Source organism: Malaclemys terrapin, chromosome 4 (assembly GCF_027887155.1).
Source record: "Malaclemys terrapin pileata isolate rMalTer1 chromosome 4, rMalTer1.hap1, whole genome shotgun sequence".
NCBI lineage: Eukaryota > Metazoa > Chordata > Testudines > Emydidae > Malaclemys > Malaclemys terrapin.
This window is the reverse complement of record NC_071508.1, coordinates 125,765,863-125,786,525: the sequence shown is the minus strand read 5'-3', so window position 1 is coordinate 125,786,525 and position 20,663 is coordinate 125,765,863. Positions and strand designations below refer to the sequence as shown.

General features: G+C 40.2%; 1 protein-coding gene across 1 annotated transcript in view; it reads left to right on the top strand.

Annotated features, from left to right (window-relative positions):
• The window catches only part of CLMN (calmin), a 100,669-nt gene that overhangs the window by 56,332 nt on the left and 23,674 nt on the right, over positions 1-20,663 (top strand). Inside the window, exons 2-5 of the mRNA XM_054025374.1 lie at positions 8,838-8,899; positions 13,592-13,687; positions 16,122-16,205; positions 20,165-20,257. Of these exons, the coding sequence (XP_053881349.1) occupies positions 8,838-8,899; positions 13,592-13,687; positions 16,122-16,205; positions 20,165-20,257 (335 nt within the window). The remainder of the gene's footprint in view (positions 1-8,837; positions 8,900-13,591; positions 13,688-16,121; positions 16,206-20,164; positions 20,258-20,663) is intronic.

The window sequence follows — 20,663 nt, the reverse complement described above, 5'->3', positions numbered from 1 at the left end:
AAGTTGTACCATAAACCTTTTATCTGCCTTATATCAGCTGGGTGATGCTTTTTGTTTCTGCTGTCTTTCATAGTGAAAAATAGTTCTGGCAGGGAATCCCTAGCTTGTTCGACAGGCTCAGAAAAGTAACTCCGTATCACTCCCGTCCTGTGGGTACTTTTCTTTACCTGACTTACTGTATGGTCAGAAAACAGAAATGCATTTTCTTGAGCACAGGATTCCTGTACACATAAGGCAAAGACCTAGCTATATTTTATGCCTCTTTTTGGCAATTGTCCCATAGACCTGGCATTGTATCTTGAAGCTACTGCTCTAGGCAAAAGAGGTCACACAAATTCTGCTTTTAAATCTGGGCTTCGTACTAACATCTGAAATTCACCTCAGAAAGCTGTCATGTAGTTTTATTTATTTAATCAATCATATCAGATACATGCTGGGCACACAAACGTTCTCACTCATATTATCGAACTGTATCATTTATAGTGTGTATTTGTATATAAAAATGCATCTAGTCACAATGATTTCATCAGCTTTGCTAAGATAAGAGCTGTAGCAAACATAAACGTGCGGAGTAATTCTCAACTGTCTTTTAATGTCAAGAGAAATGTCCCTGATTTTTTTTTTTTCATCAGCAGTTTTTTTTCCTTCTTAAATGTGTGGCTTGCTTTTATTAAACACTGGGATTTGAAAGCCCATCAGTGTCACGCTTGATTGAGAGAGCAGAGTTTCTTTTAAAATGCTTTATTTAACCCAAGCCACTTCAATATTCAGCTTTTTGTCTCTGTTATCCTTGTGTTCAGATAGCCACTCTGATTTTGCTGTTTTGTCTCCAATTGTTTGATTTTTAACATGGCTGTCGCTGCGTTCCTTCTCAGAGAGCTGATACTCTCCTGAATACTGTGCATCTTATTACATTTCAGGTTTTAGTGTGTGTCTACAACCTTGGTCAGCTAAAAGATGGGTCCCCCCCCCCCCCCTCTCCCATGGGATGGTATTATTATATATATTTTTCAGAGTCCATAAATGTGGTCTGTGCTTTGCAGAACAAATTAAAGACAAGTCCCTGCTCTGAAGAGTTTACAGTCTAGATTTTAGACTTCCAACAACAAATGAGGGTAAACAAAAGGAGGGGAAGGGATGACACAGGATTGGGTTCCAATGATAAGTTCGCACAGTGAACATCTTGAAGTTTTTGTAATATTTTTAAACTTTTTAAACTCCTGGCACTGAAGTGAGTTTAGGTGAGCTTTGAATGAAAGGCAGGTGGTGGTTTGGTATACAGGTGTTGGGATGTATGTCCATGCAAGGAGGCATAGAGGTGTGAACAGGAGGGAAAGTGAAGTGAAGCTATTGCCTCATGGGATAGTAGAATAGAAGTGTTTAGTCTGAGGTGGGTCCAGTGCCATTGTTTTAATTATCGGAAGGTGGGGGTAATAAGTTTCTCCCTGGCGAATGTACATCATGGGCCTGATTATACATTCATATACACTGACATAATTCCATTGCCTTCAGTTGAATTACTCCTGATCTACCCTGGAGTAAGTGAGAGGAGAATCAAGCCCCATATCTTTGAATAGGTAGAAAAGGTTCAGGGGGATCCTGGAGTAGAAGAGTTCAGCTTTGTCCTCCAAAGGAGCGTGCAGCGCTATTACATGGGAACTGGTGAGAAGATCATGAGCTTCAGACATACTGAGGACTAAAAAAAAGTTGAGTAAAATTGTCTGGGAATCTCAGATTCGTCATTCAACATTTGAAAGGAATATCTGGTTATTGATTTGCAGATTCGGCCCTAACCAAAAACTGCACTCTGTCTAAAAAATGTACTTTCATGTAATGAAAATCCGGTTCTGTGAGAGCCCTCTGGGTGTCTGTACTCTGTACAACAGTAATACCAGCCTGAGCATTAAGAATTTCTGCAATAAGGTTTTAACTCTGCAACTTTCCTTCAAACAAAAGAGCCTCAAATGTTCAACACCTGCCATAGAAGTTTAATAAGTAGCCCAGTAAGTGGGTCATTTTCAACAAACAATTAATTTAACGACTTCATCTGGAAGTTCAGTGGCACTATTTCAGAGTAGGTAACTTGAGATTGGTTTCTACATTTATATGCTGAAGTTAATGTTTCCTTTATAAACCCATAGTTTTAAGGATTTAATATTTCATGTGCTCCAAATCTCATCAAGCTGAGAAAAGTTTCTAGCCAAGATGTATTTCGAAAAGAAAATTGATATTAATGCTTTAAGTGGTTGTGAGTTCTCAAGCACACACACAAAAAATACAATTCTCAGGCATTCTGAAGCCTATAAAAATGAATTTTGTGGGCAGTTTGAATAAAACTCTCACCTGGGGTTTTGGCTCCACTGCTCAAATCTGCATACTTACATACTGTACATGGAGCTGCTGTTGATGTCAGTGGGAGAGCTACACGTTGAAGGAGGACAGAATATTAGGGGAGGACTCCACCAAGCAGATTGGAGAGGAGAATTTTACTTATATATTGTCACGTGAGTTAGTTGTTTTAGAGCGATTTTTTTTTAAAGCCGATGTAGAACAGAGCTGCAATCCAGGCGTGGAGAATGCCAGTGTGTTAGTGCAATATTCTGGGCAAGAGCACTGTGTTCAAATGTGATTGGATCACAAGGGAAAATAAATGCAATATCCTAGGCCTAGTCACTACTTTACCCTCCTGTCATCCAATCTTTCTTCATCGCTCCCTTCATCAACTCCTCCCACACTTGCCTTGTAACTTCTTTCATGCTGCCTTCTACAGCTTTTATCAATCTTCCACTCTCCAGGTCCCCTCCTTCTTTTCCTTTAAATCCTTCCTGGAACAGCTACTTTTTTCACGGATCCTTCCCACACCGATCTTCTAGTTCTTGCACATGCGTTTTGGTTCTGTAAAGCGTCATGTAAGACACCACTACCTAAACAAACAATCCTAGTCAACGCTTAAAGTGTGTGGGAAGGGATTGCAGACTTGACACTTTTTTTTTTTTTAATCAAGCCATGTCTTTGAGATTTTAAGCACTGCCTTACTTAGGCTGCTGCTCCCAAATCAAAATAAATTCCCCCCATACATACAATAGACTGTTTTCAGTCCACTTTTCGTGTTGCTCCTAGTCCTCATTTGCTCAGATGACAAAACATGGAGAGAAGCCCTAGAGTAGAACTGCAAGGGGTGTAGCAAGTTAGGAGTCAGATGTGCTAACTGCTCTGCACAGAGGAAGTTTACTGAAGCCAGTTCTTAGTCTGCAGTTCACTTACAGACATTACAAAACACAGGTAAGAAAAGAGTTTCAAAGAAACAGAAATAGCTACTGAGGGTGAGTGGGATTCAGTGTTTTAATGCTTGTATAACCATCAACCCATCCCTGACTACTCCACCTGCACCGAGAGTTCATATTATATTAAAATATGCCATTAAGGTGGAAATAATCAAGGCCAGGTCATGAAATGATGTCAATCCATGGTCATCATGCTGCCATTCCAACCAAAGGGGGGGGGGGGGAACAAAGGAAATTAAATACATGCAGCTAGAGCATATTAAAATCATGTTACAACTCTACCTTAAATCCATTAAAGGGCGGAAGTTGAGGTGAAGCTCCCACAGCCCCCTTAACCAGACCTTATTGGGTAGGGTATTCTCTGTTTATACAAACAAACACAAAGCCTTTTTCATTAGCATTGCCATTTCTATTTTGTAATTTTATTTCCCAAGTGAAACAGTATAAAATCCACAAAATGAAAGTATACCTGAGCAGAGCTTGGGGGAGTGGGTGGGTTCAGGAGACTGATAATGGGATCCTTTCACCTCTAGTTTGCTGATTTAGCTACAGCTCAGATCGGTAGTTATTAAAAGTTGTTGTGACCTGATGGCTGCTTGGTGCCATCAGTCCTGTTCTTAGTGACTTTCTCTCTTGGCCCTATGGGCTTCCTAATTTACAATTGGACATGTAATTAGTCTTATAGAATAATATGATTTCTAATTACATCTAAAAGCTTTTAGCTCTCAAATCAGAGGGTCCGGTATTTCTCCATGTTTCACAACTCATCAGTGTGCCCAGCCCATTGATACCATATACCAAAGGGCTGTTTACAGCTGGCTTTACCACAACAGAAGAAAGAGGACTTTAAAACAAATCAAAAACTGCTATCTCCAATTGCCACTCTATGTCACCACCATTAGTGGGTGAATTTCTTGTAGGCATCACAGCAGAGGTAGGTCCTGAAGAGGGATTTGAAGGAGGAGAAAGTAGTGGCCTCAAAGATTAGTACAGGAATAGATTCAAGGCTGGAATCCTTGATGGAGAAGATGGGGATGGGGATGGTGCCATTAGCTGACAAGGGGAACCAGAAAAATTGCATTGATTGATCCCAGTAGGACTCAAGATTTAAACCCCAGAATGCAGTTTAGTTAGCAAAAGGAAGATGGCAATCTGTTTGACAGATATCACCATAGTAGCATGTGTTTTCTGGCTCTGAGTAGCAGGAGATACAAACTTTTTCTAATAATTAACATACACTTAATATCTCTGATCCAATTCCTGCCATCCTCTAGGATGTAGCTGTAGGCCAGGGAGGAATTCCCAAGGTTGCAATAACACCACTGTTTTCTCTGTAGCCTCTAGGGACTTTCCTTCCCTTTCAGTTATTACACATAATATTTGCACCAAGTCTGTGTACTGGGGTGTCGTATTAGAGTACAGCATTTGTCTCTGAGTACTCACTTGGGCACATCTCCCATTAAGTTGAATAGAAGTCTTGCCTGAGAAAGGACTCAAGATTTGGCTCTCTGAAAACAGCGGTCACTGCCTTCTGAGGGTCAAAGTTTCACATCTTGAATTTTTGTTTGTCTTTTATGATAAGGTCAAAGCTGAGCTTGACCCCTGAAACTCAAATGTTAAACCAAAACCAGAATGCTATAGCTTTACTACCATCTAACATGTCCCTAAATTCAGCCCTCACAGCAGGCATTCTTCCTTTCCAGCCTTTGCACTTGATTTGTGTGCAGGCTGGCCATATGGTGTGTGTAATTATTCTTTTATAATGCTGTTATTGCTCTCTAGTTGCCCAGTAAACCCAGCACAATTTCAGTAAACTGTATACATCAGGGCAGAAATCTTAGACTTGACTGATTTTCTGCACCTTTATGCAATGGTAGGTGCAAAGAAAAAAGGTTCCATTTGATTTATGGAAACTGTATAAAGTTTATAGAGTCTCTACAATCCTCACAAATGAAGAAGGCTTGTAGAGAGGGGAGGCTGCATCAAAACTGGGAGGTCCACAAGACTAGAGGAGAAAAACACTTATGGCATATGTCAGTAAATACCTGTGTGGACCTTTCCCCCATTAATTCTCCAGATCAGCATATGGACTGCATAAGCTGTTATATTCTTTTCCCAGTCCAATTACTGCTACGCTGTAGCACTGGAATACCACATAGGCGATTACTGTGTTTCTGTCAGGGTCACTGTTCTTCCTTGTAGCAGTTTTGTGCCCAGTGATTATTCTCTGTAGAAATTATGTCCTGAATTTTCATATGGTTGTGGGCAAAAGCATGAGCATGCCTAAGTATGTAAATCATCTGATGTACAAGTTGGATTTGTGTGCACACATCTGCATGTATATGTGCAATCCAGCCTTGCGTGCATCTCAGGATTCATATAGCTAAATTAGCTGTATGCCTTACTGTACGCTTACTTTTGCAGGTACCCATTTGTAACATGCAGCCTGCAGAATATTTTTTCTTTACCCTAGAAACAATGATGCACAAACTGATTGGGATAAAATAGAAACTGACCAAAATGAAACCTCTTCTGAGTTAGAAAATGTTAACTTCCCTTCTCCCATCTCTGACTTTTGTATGCTTCTGGACTACCTGGTTTCACCTGGGGCAGAAATTCCAGAATACTGCTCTGACAGTATTTTCTTCCTAACTAGAATTGGAAAAACACTAATCTAGTTTCCTGATATCTCCAGTCCTTTTCTAAACCAAAAAAGATATACATCCCTCACTATGTAGGACAGCCAGCACATAGCCTGGGTAGACTCAGTTTCCTGACCATATATAACGCCATTTCTGGTGCTTTACAGGCTGTCAAAAGGGGGGGAGGTGCTGGAAGCATGTGCCATTGTCCATACTTTATATTGAAACCTGCAGGTAATAGATGATACTTTTTTTTATTGATATTCTAAAGCCATAAATGTGACCTTTCAGTTTCACGTGTGAGGAAATCTGTGCACATACTTTCTGAAATATTTTGGGGAAAAAAAGCCAATAGCAATAATTAGTTTGGCATTTTTTGTGATTTCTAAAGCACTTAAAGGGTAATGAATTTCTTTTATTCAGTCCTACATAAAATCAGATTTTACAGAAATAAGCTGATTTAAAAGGCTTGAATGGCTGGCAGTGACAGATACAATTCACACTGAAAGCTCAATTCCTATACATCAAAATAAAAAACATTGTATGTGTCATTAGAGGTTGCTGATCCTTGAATTAAAATGATCAAAAAGCACAATATTAAAATGTGATTGATGGAAGCTACTGCTTAATCCATAATTAGGCTGACCAATAAAAACAATTCAGACTTCTACAGGACATGATTACCCAGGAGGTAGCTTAGCTATTATTTTCTTATTGCTAAAGAAACAAAATAATGTAAATATATTTGTGTAATAACTTCAAGTAAGTTGAAACACGACATGACTAGTTTAATATGGTATTTTTGTTAGCAAGTTGTCAAATTTCCTTCATTTAAGTGAAAGCTGAGAACCCCTTGAGAATAACTGTGTGTCTGAAATGAAAATATTTTCTCTTTAATCTCTTTCAGTTAAAAGAAATGTGGGTGTTACTTTTTATAATAGTAGGTAAATAGAAGTCAGGCAAAAATATGACTTTTTTTTTATGCTGTCCCTTTTGTTTAATAGGGAAATGTACCATTTGCTGAGTCCTTTTACATAGGTTGTAAACTCTTTTTGTGGCGAGGACTGTGTCTTCCTAAGTACTTGTACAACACATAGCATAATGGGGCACTAGTCCTAATTGGAGACTGTTGGTGTTATCACAATATAAATAATAATAAATTCTTTGAGGGAAGTTGGCATTTTGATGCAAAATACAATAGCTCAGAGGTTCGGAAGATGGGAGTCTTATCTAATGGCTTAAATCAAGATGGGAACATTTCCCTAAAAGATGCGTAAATCAAACTTTTTATAATGAGACTTGTGCCTATCATGACTCATACCTATCATGGTGACCGATATTGTCTCATTGTTTCTTTATACTTCCCCCATCAGTTCTCCCTTGTTTTATACTTAAATTATAAGCTCCTGGGGGAAAGGACCATCATTTTGTTCTGTTTCTACATTGCTTAGCACAATGGAGTCCTGGTCCATGGCTCGGACTCCTAGGTACTATTATTATTACTACTACTATTAGTTTTTGGCCAAACCCACGACTGATGTCAATTGGTATAGCTCAGTGGTGCTATGCTGATTCACACCAGCTGGCTCTTTATCTTTCTTCCTGCTAAATTTAGCCACTAAAATTTGCTTTTATCTTAATGGAAATAGATTTAGTTCATGTTGTTAATTTAGGTTTTAAATATTTAAAGTTAATAAAATCGAGGCTACTTAGTCTTCTAGTATTTAGAAATGGAAAACACTTGTTAGGCAATCAAGAACATCTCTCAGTGAATGCAGGATTTAGTATCCCAATATCAGATAATAACCTCATATTACAGTAGATCTTAGCCAAAAGCCTGTCTCTAAAGCATCTTTAAAGGGGTAAAGGCTTCATTCTAATTCTTTCATTACCAAAACCAAAAATTCACTGTTCATAGCAACTACATGTATTCTTATTTTTAAAACAGTTTAGCTCATAACTGAAGTAGCAATGGCTAGTCTTTCACTTAATCCCATGCATGAAAGCTTAAAATGGAGAGAAACTGTAATCTTCTCCATCTTTGAACCTTTTCCCCAACTCCCATTTGTCACTCATATAAAGTGTCTAGACAGCCTATATTCACTGCACCCATTTTAGGCTGACATTGTACTCCCAGCAGCAGGCAACATCTCATCATGGCAATAATAGAAAAATACATCATCATAATAGTCTGTAGTGTTTTTTCATCCATAGATCTAAATATAATTATCCTTTACACTTTTTATTGATGGGGAGACAGAGGGAGGTTTAGCACTATTATTTTTAAAATGCACATGCAAAAACCTTGGAGCATTATGCCATCCCGAGTGTCTCTGGGTCTTGATTATCCCACAAGTTGATCTGTGTGAGTGGAACTGTGCTTGTGCAGAGCCCTATTAACTGGAATAGAGCTCTGTGCACACAGAAGGGTTTACCTTTATGAATCAGCTGCTAGAATCTGGGTCTCTGTGGTTTTACACCCATATGCTTCAAAATGTAGGCATAAGTGGTTTGCCCAGGGTCACATGCTGAGTCCATGGGATTCATGCTGAGTGGCAAGAGGGGTAACTTTCCCACGTATGTGCCTACCGTCTCAAATGGCTATGTATTCACAGCAGCTGGACCCTCATGCCACTGCAGCAACACTCTGTTTTTAGCAGGCTAGTTGGATCAGAGCTAGCACAGGTATGCCTGCTTGAGCTGGGAATTACACCCCCAACTCAAAGTGTAGACATACCCCATGTCAGAGCCAGGAATCAAACCAAGGTCTCCTGACTCACAGTACTGTGTGTGATCCACTGGCCACACAACTTCTTTATTGTATGGGGTTTGATTATTTTTGTAATGCATTAGAAACTGCTGTGAATTTTTCCACTTCTGAAAAATAAATCACCTACTTTTTTATTTGTAGTGGAGAGGGAAAATGTGCAGAAGAGAACATTTACCAGGTGGATAAATCTACATTTGGAGAAGGTAAGGCCAACAAATACTTTTGTCCATTTGTAAAAATAAAAACTGTTCATACATCTTCCATAAATACCTCCATACTAAGACACACACACACACACACACACACACACACACACACCTGCTGAAAACGTAACTTCTGCCTTACCCAGGCATATTTCTTGATTTCATGTTCCTTCATGTGTTATTCATGTATACTGTTACTGTAAAGAGTTTTAGAATACAGTATGCCTATATAAAATATAGGCCTGATCCTACTACATTCCTTTTGCTGGACTGGTTCCTTAGGTTATACTCTACCGGAGCCTTGAAAAGAATGATTCCCCAGAAAAGAAAATGGTTGTCATTTTCACATCTGTGGTGTGAAGGAAAAGTGGAAACTAGCTATATACTGATATGTAAGAACAACACAATGTGAAAAGCATTTAAAAAGTGTCAGATTAAAGACTCTGGAAATTCAGGATTATTCTTATTTTAAAAGAAAATAAATAGCGAAGTTGAAATGTTTCTTTATTTTGTGGGGAAGGTTGAGGGCGTGTTCCTGTGTGGGTGAAAGACGCTTTTCTGTTGCTTTGATTCATTGGCTGACTGAGTTTATTTGTTACATGTGTATGATTATTTAATGCTGCGGGGTAGTCATTATGTGATCAAATTAATTAATTGTTAGCATTAGGGCACATGGAAATTTCTGCGTAGGAGATTTTTATTTTCTTTTTAAATCTAAAGAAATAACGGAGAAATAGATGTGTGTGGTTTGGTTGCTCTGGGCATCACATTGGGAAATACATAATAGAAATTTGACAATGTCCTTTTCAAATTGGATTAGCAAGTCAGAGTTCTAAATGTCACGTTTAAGATACATGCGTTCCTTGAAACATAGCTCAACCCTTCTTCTCAGGTTGATAATTTAAGTTCCTTGTATTTTATTATTTGTGGGTTGATAAGATGAGACCTTAAAAATGAGGTCTTTTCTGCGCTCTGTAGATATTAAAGACCCCATGGTATTTTTCATAATGAGCCATTTGTCTCAATCTCCTCTGTGTCTCCCCCCTGCCCTCCCACACACACACACGCACACTGTGCTTTGGATCTGATCCTGCAACTCCTACTAACATTGAAAAGTAGTTTCTTGGTTGAATAGTCCCACTGAGAGTCAGACTACTCTCGGGAGTAAGCGCTACTCAATGTGGGAAGGTTGCAGAAAAGGAAATTATTATTACTAATGTGGCAATAGTGTGCTCAGTGCAGCACAAGACCCACAACTAAGTCTCTGCCCTGAAGAGTCTTCTATCTGAGGTGACTAATCCTACTCCCATTTCAGAGTAGCAGCCATGTTAGTCTGTATCCACAAAAAGAACATTGGAATCAATGGCCAAGCTTCAGGAAGTGCGGGATTGTGCTGCATGTGCTGTATTTTTGTGCAGTTTTTGGTCTAGTTGCCACAATTCCTGACAGAGGTGGCTGCATTTCAGTGGTGGTGTAGGTATGTGATTTGTAAAGAGTTTTCAGATAAAAGTCACTAAATATATTATTTCTTAAGAGTTTTGCAGTTTATGTTACTGAAGAGATGAAAAGATCTTCTTAAATCTCATTGGAAATACAGGATAAGATTAGCAGTGATGTTTTGACCGAAAGATCTTTGGGAACAATCCACATTATAAATAGAAAATGTGTAATTCCTTTGTGAATTAGACTTTAGGATTTTAAACTAACTGCAATTTGAAGGCTGTCAGAATTGCTTGCTGAGCATCTGGCTTCTGAAAAAGTTCTTTAATTTACAAAAGGAATTAGATCATGAAAAGGCTGCGGGGTGCTGTTAATTCTGCCATACCAAGCACATGAAGTCTTAGGAACGTTATGGGCAAGTGGAGTGTTTTCTCTGGATTACTTAACATTTTTTTTTCTCCCTGGCTGCAACAAAGCAAAATGCTCTTTGACAACAGCCAATCTCTGCTATTGATGACGCTAGGTTTTCTGAAACTGTCAAAGTAAACATATTGAACTGAACGAGAGCATTGCCAGAATACTTCATGATGATGGTGAGATTTCCTGAAACTGGGGATACGACTAAAGGATGGGTATTTTGTTGCTTTGCCTTTACAGATACGAAAAACTTCTTTCAAGTGTCTTCTGTGACTTAGTGTGTCCTTATTTTCCACAGTGCAGATTCATAGACTTTAAGGTCAGAAGGGACCATCATGACATCTTGTCTGACCTCCTGCACATTGCAGGCCACAGAACCTCACCCACCCACTCCTGTAATAGACCCCTAACCTCTGGCTGAGTTACTGAAGTCCTCAAATCATGGTTTAAAGACTTCAAGTTACAGAGAATCCACCATTTACGCTAGTTTAAACCTGCAAGTGACCCAGGCCCAGTGTTGCAGAGGAAGGCAAAAATTCCCCAAGGTCTCATCTGTCAATCTGACTCAGGGAAAAATTCCTTCCCAACCCCAACCATGGCGATCAGTTAGACCCTCAGCATGTGGGCAAGATCCACCAGCTAGTCACCTGGGAAAGAATTCTCTGTAGTAACTCAAAGCCCTTCCCATCTAGTGTCGCATCACTGGCCATTGGAGATATTCACTGCTATCAGTTGCAGATCGGCTATATGCCACTGTAAGCAGTCTCATCGTACCATCCCCTCCATAAACTTAGCAAGATCAGTCTTGAAGTGAGTTAAACGTTTCCCCCCCCTCCCCCACTGCTCCCCTTGGTATGTGCCCGGTTTTGGGAACAGCTGGTTACTCACAACCCCCGTAATGAAGGACTTGTGGATGCTCCGCACATTGCAGGTTTCGGTCCTTCTGGTGTTGGAAGTTATAAAAGAAGTTTTTGGTTCAAAGTGGGTTATTGCTTTAGAAACTAATATCTTTCTCAGACCCATGGGTAGCGTTGAATAATATTTTTTGGCTGCATGGGAGGAAGACTGTTTACAAAAAGGCCCAGTTCCAAATTGCCAGAAGTTGTGCTTAATCAAACAGTAGTATGCAGTCCAACCAAAGAAGTAAAGAAGTGTCTCCTTAGGGATGAATGAGCAAGTGATGCCGAAACGGACGGTAATTTCTGCAGCTGGGACTGACTCTGGAGGAGTGAGCAGATTTGGCCGTGTGCCTCACAGTGCACACATCATGAGACACCTATGTGGGTGGAGGAGATGGTTCCCTTCGGAGGGCTTTGCAGGAAAAGGAGAGCTGCTATATATGAAGTTGCCATGTCATTTTAAATTTATTCAGTATACTTGGAAGTATAATGGCACCAAGGGAAACTTTACAGCATAAGCAACCGAATACTGTCATTGACCTGGACTGTAATCTTCTTTATCCCAAGGTAAAGCAGGAGTAACAGCACTGATGTCTATTAGAGTGATACTGGCGTAAGAGATCAGAATCTGGTCCTTGGCCTATCCAGTACTTACGTAGGGCCGAGCCCAGAAGTCTATATGGCTAGAGTCTGGTCTCTGTTACACTGATGTAAATCTGCAATAACTCTATTGACTCCAACATATTGGTGTAATGAGATCAGAATCTGGCCCTCAGTTTTAGCTCAGTCCTTACTTGGGCAAAACTTCCATAGATGCTAATAAGAGTTTTGACTGAGAAGCGGAGGAAGAACTTCAGAATAGAGCCCACCGTAGATATAAACATATTATATTTATAAGTTTGCGGACAATACCAAGCTGGGAGGGGTTGCAAGTGCTTTGGAGGATAGGATTAAAATTCAAAATGATCTGGACAAACTAGAGAAATAGTCTGAAGTAAATAGGATGAAATTCAATAAGGGCAAATGCAAAGTACTCCACTTAGGAAGGAACAATCAGTTGCACACATACAAAATGGGAAATGACTGCCTAGGAAGGAGTACTGCGGAAAGGGATCTGGGGGTCATAGTGGATCACAAGCTAAATATGAGTCAGCAGTGTAACACTGTTGCAGAAAAAGCAGAAATCATTCTAGGATGTATTAGCAGGAGTGTTGTAAATAAGACACAAGAAGTAATTCTTCTGCTCTACTCTGCACTGATTATGCCTCAACTGGAGTATTGTGTTCAGTTCTGGGCACCACATTTCAGGAAAGATGTGGACAAATTGGAGAAAGTCCAGAGAAGAGCAACAAAAATGATTAAAGGTCTAGAAAACATGACCTGTGTGGGAAGATTGAAAAAATTGGGTTTGTTTAGTCTGGAGAAGAGAAGACTGAGACATGGTAACAGTTTTCAAGTACATAAAAGGCTCTTACAAAGAGGAGGGAGAAAAATTGTTCTTCTTAATCTCTGAGGATAGGACAAGAAGCAATGGGCTTAAATTGCAACGAGGGCCGTTTAGATTGGGCATTAGGAAAAACTTCCTAACTGTCAGGGTAGTTAAGCACCTGGAATGAATTGCCTAGAGAGGTCATTGGAGATTTTTAAGGGCAGGTTAGACAAACACTTCTCTTGGATGATCTAGATAATACTTAGTTCTGCCTTGAGTGCAGGGGACTGGACTAGATGACCTCTCGAGGTCCCTTCCAGTCCTACGATTCTGTGATTCTATAAGAAGCCTTCTCGTGCTACAGTAATACAAATAGTAAAGAAGAAGAAGCATCCCTGTTTTGTAAAGTTCCACATATTTCCTTCAAAAATAATGATGATTTACCAAGTCCTGCTTTTAAAAGACTATCCAGCACTATCCAGATAACACTGCTTCCTTTCCTCACAGTGCAATCCTCCTCTGGAAGTGAAAGATTTGTTTCTTGATATTCAAGACGGGAAAATCTTGATGGCTTTGCTGGAGGTCCTGTCAGGGCAAAATCTGGTATGTATACAAGGATGAAAAACCTCTACGTAGTATGGCATTATCCTTGTGTGGGTACATGTGTGAACATGTAATAGGCCAGATTCTCCCACACACAACAGAGTGGGGGAGAGGGTCACCTCAGTGAGCCCAGTACAGTTTCCTTATCTGTGGGTTGGCCTCCGGTGGTCTAACTTACCCCCACTGTCATGTGGTCCTTACGGGACCTTACACTGGTGAGGGACCAACGTAAACTCCTTTACCTCTCAGGAGTTTTGTCAAGTTGCGGGGAGGGATAGCTCAGTGGTTTGAACATTGGCTTGTTGAACCCAGGGTTGTGAGTTCCTTCCTTGAGGGGGCCACTTTGGGAGCTGGGGCAAAATCAGTACTTAGTCCTGCTAGTGAAGGCAGGGGGCTGGACTCAATGACCTTTCCAGGTCCCTTCCAGTTCTAGGAGATAGGATATCTCCATTAATTTATTTTTTTTTATAAGTTTTTATTAATGTTTGTTCAGTGCCTTGAGATCTTCTTCAAATGGAGGGTACTGTGGAAGGGGCAAAGTATTTTTGGTAGAGCTGTATTTTTTATTTATAAATTATAGTTTTATTTTTTGGTAGATTTCACTAAACCAAAAGATCTGTGGCTTAATGCATGTGATTTATTTTCTGAAATAGCCCTTGGTTTCAGTCCTGATACCTTGGTTCAGATTAGTTCAATCCCTCTGGTATGTGGAGCTATGTGTTTTCAGATTTTGACCTTGCTGGCATTTATTACCTTGAAAAACTGTGTACAAAGTTCCCAGTGCCTGGAAAATAGAAACATCTGCTATAGACATGAGCAATCAATTACAGATGATAATCCTCTGCCCATCTTAACTGCTTGGTAGGTCTTTTTATTCATACTTGCTAAGTACCAGATTTGCCCCTCTTATGTGGATGTAACCCTGCTTTGTAGTAAGAGTAGAAATTGGCCCCACGATCCGCTCCACATTACAGATGTAATTGTGTTCTCATAATCAGCTGGTAAAACTCCCATCTGAATTGGGTACAGAAAGCATGAGAGTTGTCTGCACACTGCAGTTTTTGTGAGTCACCAATTTTGTGTGTCCACACCTATCATCCTGTCTAACTGGGTATGTATTAGTGCAGCCTGGGGAAATCTGTGTTGCTCTCTCACACTGACTCAGCAGGGGATAGAGGTCCTCAGAGCATGCACACAGAATGGCGTGAGCAACCTGTGTAGCAATGCATCCTGGGACGTCCTACTGCACAGGTAGCCTGGAGGAAAGAGAATTGGCCAAACTGGTTACACAGGCAGAAGTCTAGCCACATAACAAAAAACAGTACACCAAACTGGAGTTACAAGGCCATGGGGCAGCTAGCGGCTTGTCTTCACACTTCGCTGCTAAGAAAGGTGCGTTTTTTACCTTGTGGTAACTGATGTGCTTGAGCTATCCTGAGGTAAAAATACAATGAAGACAAGGCATTTAGTTTTATCATGAGATAAATGTGCCAAGGTCAACCCCTGGCTGTTTACCTCATGGTAAAACTACGTGCTGGTCTTCATGTGTTTTACCTTGGGCTAGCTCATGCTCATTAGTTACCTTGAGGTAAAAAGTAGGGGTTTTTTTTAGCAGTGAAAACAAACCCTAGATCTCGGGCAAGGGTGAAATACTGTTAGTTGCGATGATTATTAACTAAGTCTTGACCATATCATGTGCGGACAAAACCTGTTTAAAACCGGTCATGCCACTAACTAATTATAAACTTGATTAAAAGATATAGCGTAGACCAGTTTTTCTCAACACTTTTTGATACCGGGGACTGGCTTACTGCCTTCCTAACAGGGCCGGCTCTAGGGTTTTTGCCGCCCTAAGCAGCAAAAAAAAAAGTCGCAATAGCAATCTGCGGCACTTCGGCGGCAGCTCTACTGCCACCGCTTCAGAATTCGGTAGCTGGTCCTTCGCTCCGAGAGGGAGTGAGGGACCTGCTGCCAAATTGCCGCCGAACAGCTGGATGTGCCGCCCCTCTCCGTTGGCTGCCCCAAGCACCTGCTTGCTGGGCTGGTGCATGGAGCTGGCCCTGCTTCCTAAACTGTGTCAGGGAGATAGCAGGGACTGGCGCTAGTCCACTAACCGGGCATGGAGAAACACTGGTGCATACAAAGCCTAAATGATTAACTCACTAAGCTATGCACTGACCCTTTTTCATGACTGCTTCTATCACTTTGCTAGCCACTGAAGTGAAGACAGTGGGGATGAGGGGGAGGGTTGGGGGTGGTGTTTGTTTTTTACGCATGCACAATGTCTTAGAGATTCTTAGATTCTGAGACCAGAAGAAACCATTGTGATCAGCTGTGTGCTTTTTTTTTCTTCATGTTAAACAAATCACTTAAATAATCCAAAGTGTTCATCTCTAGTCTGCATTTTAAAACAATACATATTTCTGTTTTCTAGCTGCATGAATATAAGTCCTCAACCCATCGTATTTTTCGGTTGAACAACATAGCTAAAGCACTGAAGTTTTTGGAGGATAGTAATGTAAGTATTTCCAAAGCTCGGTCTCAATTTCGTACTTTCCTCAGTATCTATTGCAAATATAATTGCACCTAATTTTCTACGCAGCATACCCATAAGAGGAGTGCACTGATTGAAAAAAGTTGTGCCTTGTTTAACAGCAAGGCTAAAATACCACACAAAAATGTAGAAGAACACCTGCAGAGTCTAAAAAACAAGGATTATGTTTTCATTTTATAATGTAAAAGTTCAACAGGATTAAAGGATCAGGAGACCAATATTAAAAGAAAATAACTAGAAATTCAAGTAATCTTTACTGAATTGATTCTAAGTGCCTTGATTTCAGTTACTTTGAAGGTAATAATTGACTTCTTTCCTTTTTCCTTTGATTAAAAGTATTTTAACTATCATAAATTCTGCATTTCCATACTAAATTGCAGCAGCAGCTGATCATGAGTCCAAGGCAGGAGAAAATTAAATCTGGAAAAATTAGATAATAAATAAATATATAACTTTTGCAATCAAAACCGTATAAGAGCGGACTTTCTTCTCGTGCCACGTTTACACTAGTGCAATGTCACTGATTTAAGTGGAGCTACTAATTTACACCATTGGCCCAGTATTTTAAAATGAAATAATCCATATTGATTTTTTTTCCTCAAGATATTTTTTACGTTCCGGTGTTATGGATGTTTTATGAAAATATTCTCTACTGCTTATAAGATACAACATGGCAGAGAGATATTGGAAGTGATGGTGGAAACATCCAAGTCCCATGCTACACTTTCTCTGTCATGATTCCTGTATATCACATACCCCAACTCTTTTTAATAGGTAAATTAACCCTGTAATAGTGAGACTCCCTTTAAAGTGTCTCAGAGTGAGATGGAAGGGTGGCAGCATTCTCATCATACTGCAGCCCTTTCTTTCTTCAACTCAGCTAAATCTGCAGCTCTCATATACCGCACCTATTGGCCATTGTACAGCTCCACCCCTGTGCTAGTTGTCTAGCACAGCTACAGCTTCTAACTTTATGCTGGAAGCCATCTGTTACTTGTCTACAATCCTACCACCAACCTAACTCTCCTTGCTGGTCTGTGCCTCTGCCCTCCCAGATACTGTGTCTCTTCTGTTCCACTCCACTGCTGCCCAGGAGCCATTTCCCTAGACCTCCCACTCCTGAATATTGGGCCAAATTTTGCTGTCATTGTAACTCCATTGACTTCAAAAATATATTCTACTCCAGATTTAGAGCAGTGTAACTGAGACCATAACCAGGCTCTGTATATTTAAAAAGAACATATTAGTAGCATGTGCAATGGGTTTCATTAAAAAAAAAATTAAACAGAAATTCCCTTGTTACACTGTCTCCCGTGTTACTCTCTTCCAGTGGCTATATGCACAGAGTAGTAGGCATTAGATGAGACAAATTAATATGGAGTTATGTGGCCTCCTGTTAAGTGGTGGAACACAGAGGATTACCCCATAGTGTTAAAGAGCTCTTGACAATCCATGTGTATACAAGAAGAGTGAGAGAATAGAAGCCTGTACAACAGGTTTCTTAAAACAAATACTGTTTTTAAACAGTAAATTCAGTGCCCTAATTCTTCTGTGTTTAATGTACGTTATGCAGACCACAGAATGTGACTAGATTAAGAAAGGGAAAGGCCAAATCATGCAGTCCTTAGTCCTTATTAAGGCAAAATCCTATTTCTTTAGTGCGATTTGTTGCCCATGAGTATTTTGCCTCAGTAAGGACTGCTGGATCTGCAGACCATCTCCTCCACTTCCATGAATGGAGAGGATCTGGGCTGTGGGAGAAAACACTGCTTCTACAGTATTCTCCTTTGTCACTGACCCCATGGCAGCTCCTCAGTGGCCTCTCTGCAGGGTTAAGCTTTGCAGATAGAGAGGGCTGACTGGGGGGAGATGACCCATCTTTGTGAAGTCATACCCTCCAGCTTTGCAATAAATACACAAGTAAGCCCATCCTGGCTGACAATTCAATCACAAAGCCAGTCAACACCCAGGGGCAGACTGAAAACACCTCTCTTCCCATGTTGCTCCACCCATTGATAGCACTAAATTCTACATATGCTGCTGTCATCACAGTCTACACTCACCCTGTTGCTAAGGGCCCTTCTATGTCATAGTCTGTAACCCACTTACAGATTCTAAAGGCAGAACAGAGTGGGTAGAGCTTTCCTAAGGCACAATCAGCCTTTTAACTGAGTGACAATTTTGCAGTCAAATCTATGTTGATTGTTTCCATAAGAGCGTAGGCGGCTAAAACCTTACAACTGAATGTCATCTGTACAGGGATGGGTTGACAAAGGTAAGCAGCAGTGATAGACAACAGCTGATATTGGAAGCAGTCCAACAGTAACCTCCAGCTGAGAGCTCCCACCTTAGACAAACTGGCATTTAAAAAATGCAATAGGCTAAAAAATTGTCCCATGCCATCTATTGTCTAAGAAAATTTGAATCTTGAAGTATGACAGCTAAAGAAGTCCTCTTACTGGGATAGCAAACTATTCTGTAAAACACAGGTTACAATGCTATTTTAATCTTATTTCAGTTTAAACCAAACTGGGAGTGAAGGGTGGTGATGAAAATGTTGGCAAAATGCCTTGGCTATATGGAGCTAGAAGTTTATTTATTAAACCACAAATGGGGTGGAACCTGTCACAATCTGCAGTTCTGTAGGGTAGTGGGATAAAGTGATTCACATGAATGACATTTCTGAGTGATAAATACAGACTATAATACTGGGCTTTAACTCAGTTGGAGGGTCATTTGCAATATTGACAACGTCCTTGCTTTCTGCTCTGCTACTTTGCCAACAACAAGGCAGCATTGTCTAAATGAATAATATCGTGGTGTTGTTATGTGAAAGAAACCACAATGTGGGAACTTTGGGATCTGCTAGGATTAGGCAAACCCAGCAATTATTCTAATTGATCTTGTCAGAGATCAGCGATAAACTCTTTAAGAAGCCATAAGGTAAAGTGTGGGGAAGGGAGATGTATGTTAAAAAGAAAAGTGAAGTCTTGGGAAGCTTTATTTTCCTTTGCACAGAAAGTGATTTCAGATCACATTACCCTTCCCTCAAGTTTATACTGTATTTAATCCAAACTGTCTGAATTTTGAAGTGGTCTCATTCCTCACTATAAGTATAGAAAGTGTAATGAGATATGCAGACCCGTTGAGGCTTACAAGTGGAATCTTCTGAGCCAGAACAAGCCTGTTCCAAGTTTGTATTGAAGAAATACCAGTATGAGAGGGAAGGAGATGCTGACACTGATGGGGAGGAAGTATAGTCTCAGGGAAGTGGTACTGGGTTTACACTTGCTCTGCTCACCTTGGCTGGACTGAGGCTGGAAATGAGCAGCGTGGTCTAGGACTTACCCATCTCCTTCATAGTGAGAGACAAGGTTGACTCTTGGTAGTTCCAAGCTCTCATCTCTCTCTGAGATCCATGAAAACAGGGTGGGGCTGGGACTTGTAGTCCCTCCGAGCAGCCATATGTATAACCCTAATTCCTGGTAAAGCTTGCTGGGAAATAGGGAGTGTATAAAAACAGCATCTTCCCTGCAGATGAGAGAAATCTGGTAGCTCAAGTGGTCTTTAAAGAAAAGAGTAGGCCAGTAAATATATATTCCTTATGATGTCTAACTTTTGCAGTAATTTTCCTTGTAATGACTTTAAGACAGACACCTCTGAAGAGTGTCCAGAACAGCTCTGGAGACTGTGTGCAGTTTTAGATGCCTTTATGGACTGGTTTAAAAAAAAAAAAAGTTACCCAGTCAAGGACAATTTTTTGTTAGCTCATCCCAAGAACTGACTCTTTCTTGGGATGTAGAAGGGTTCTGTGACTGTCCTATGTCTGGGTTTGAGCTGATGCATTTTCTACATTTAAACTGTGTTTCTTATGTAATCTGTATATACAGATCCCCTTAAGCTTATAACTTACTTTTCTATAGGTAAAACTGGTTAGCATTGATGCAGCAGAAATAGTGGATGGAAACTCTTCTCTGGTACTTGGACTAATATGGAATATAATCCTGTTTTTTCAGGTAAAACCATTTATATGCTGTAATCACAAGAGAACTATCTATGTCTATAAAATCATTCAGTTCCAGCAGAATACAGGTCTGTCTCATCTTACGCGGGGGTTCCATTCCGCGGTTAGCGCGTAAAGCAAAAACCATGTATAGCCAAAACCCCATTGAGTTCAATGGCGCGCGAAATCGCCCACACTACAGGTATAGTATTAAAACTGTTGTTTTTTTCTTTGTTTTTTTTTGTTTTTTTGTTTTTGCCGACCGTGTAAGGTTGAAATTGCGCATGTTAAATGTGTGTAAGATGCGACAGACCTGTACTGACCTATATCCATAAAGACAGAAATAAAGCACAGAGGGATTGATCGTCCTCTAACTTACATCAGTTTTATACCTAGTATATCAACCCTGATCTAGAGGT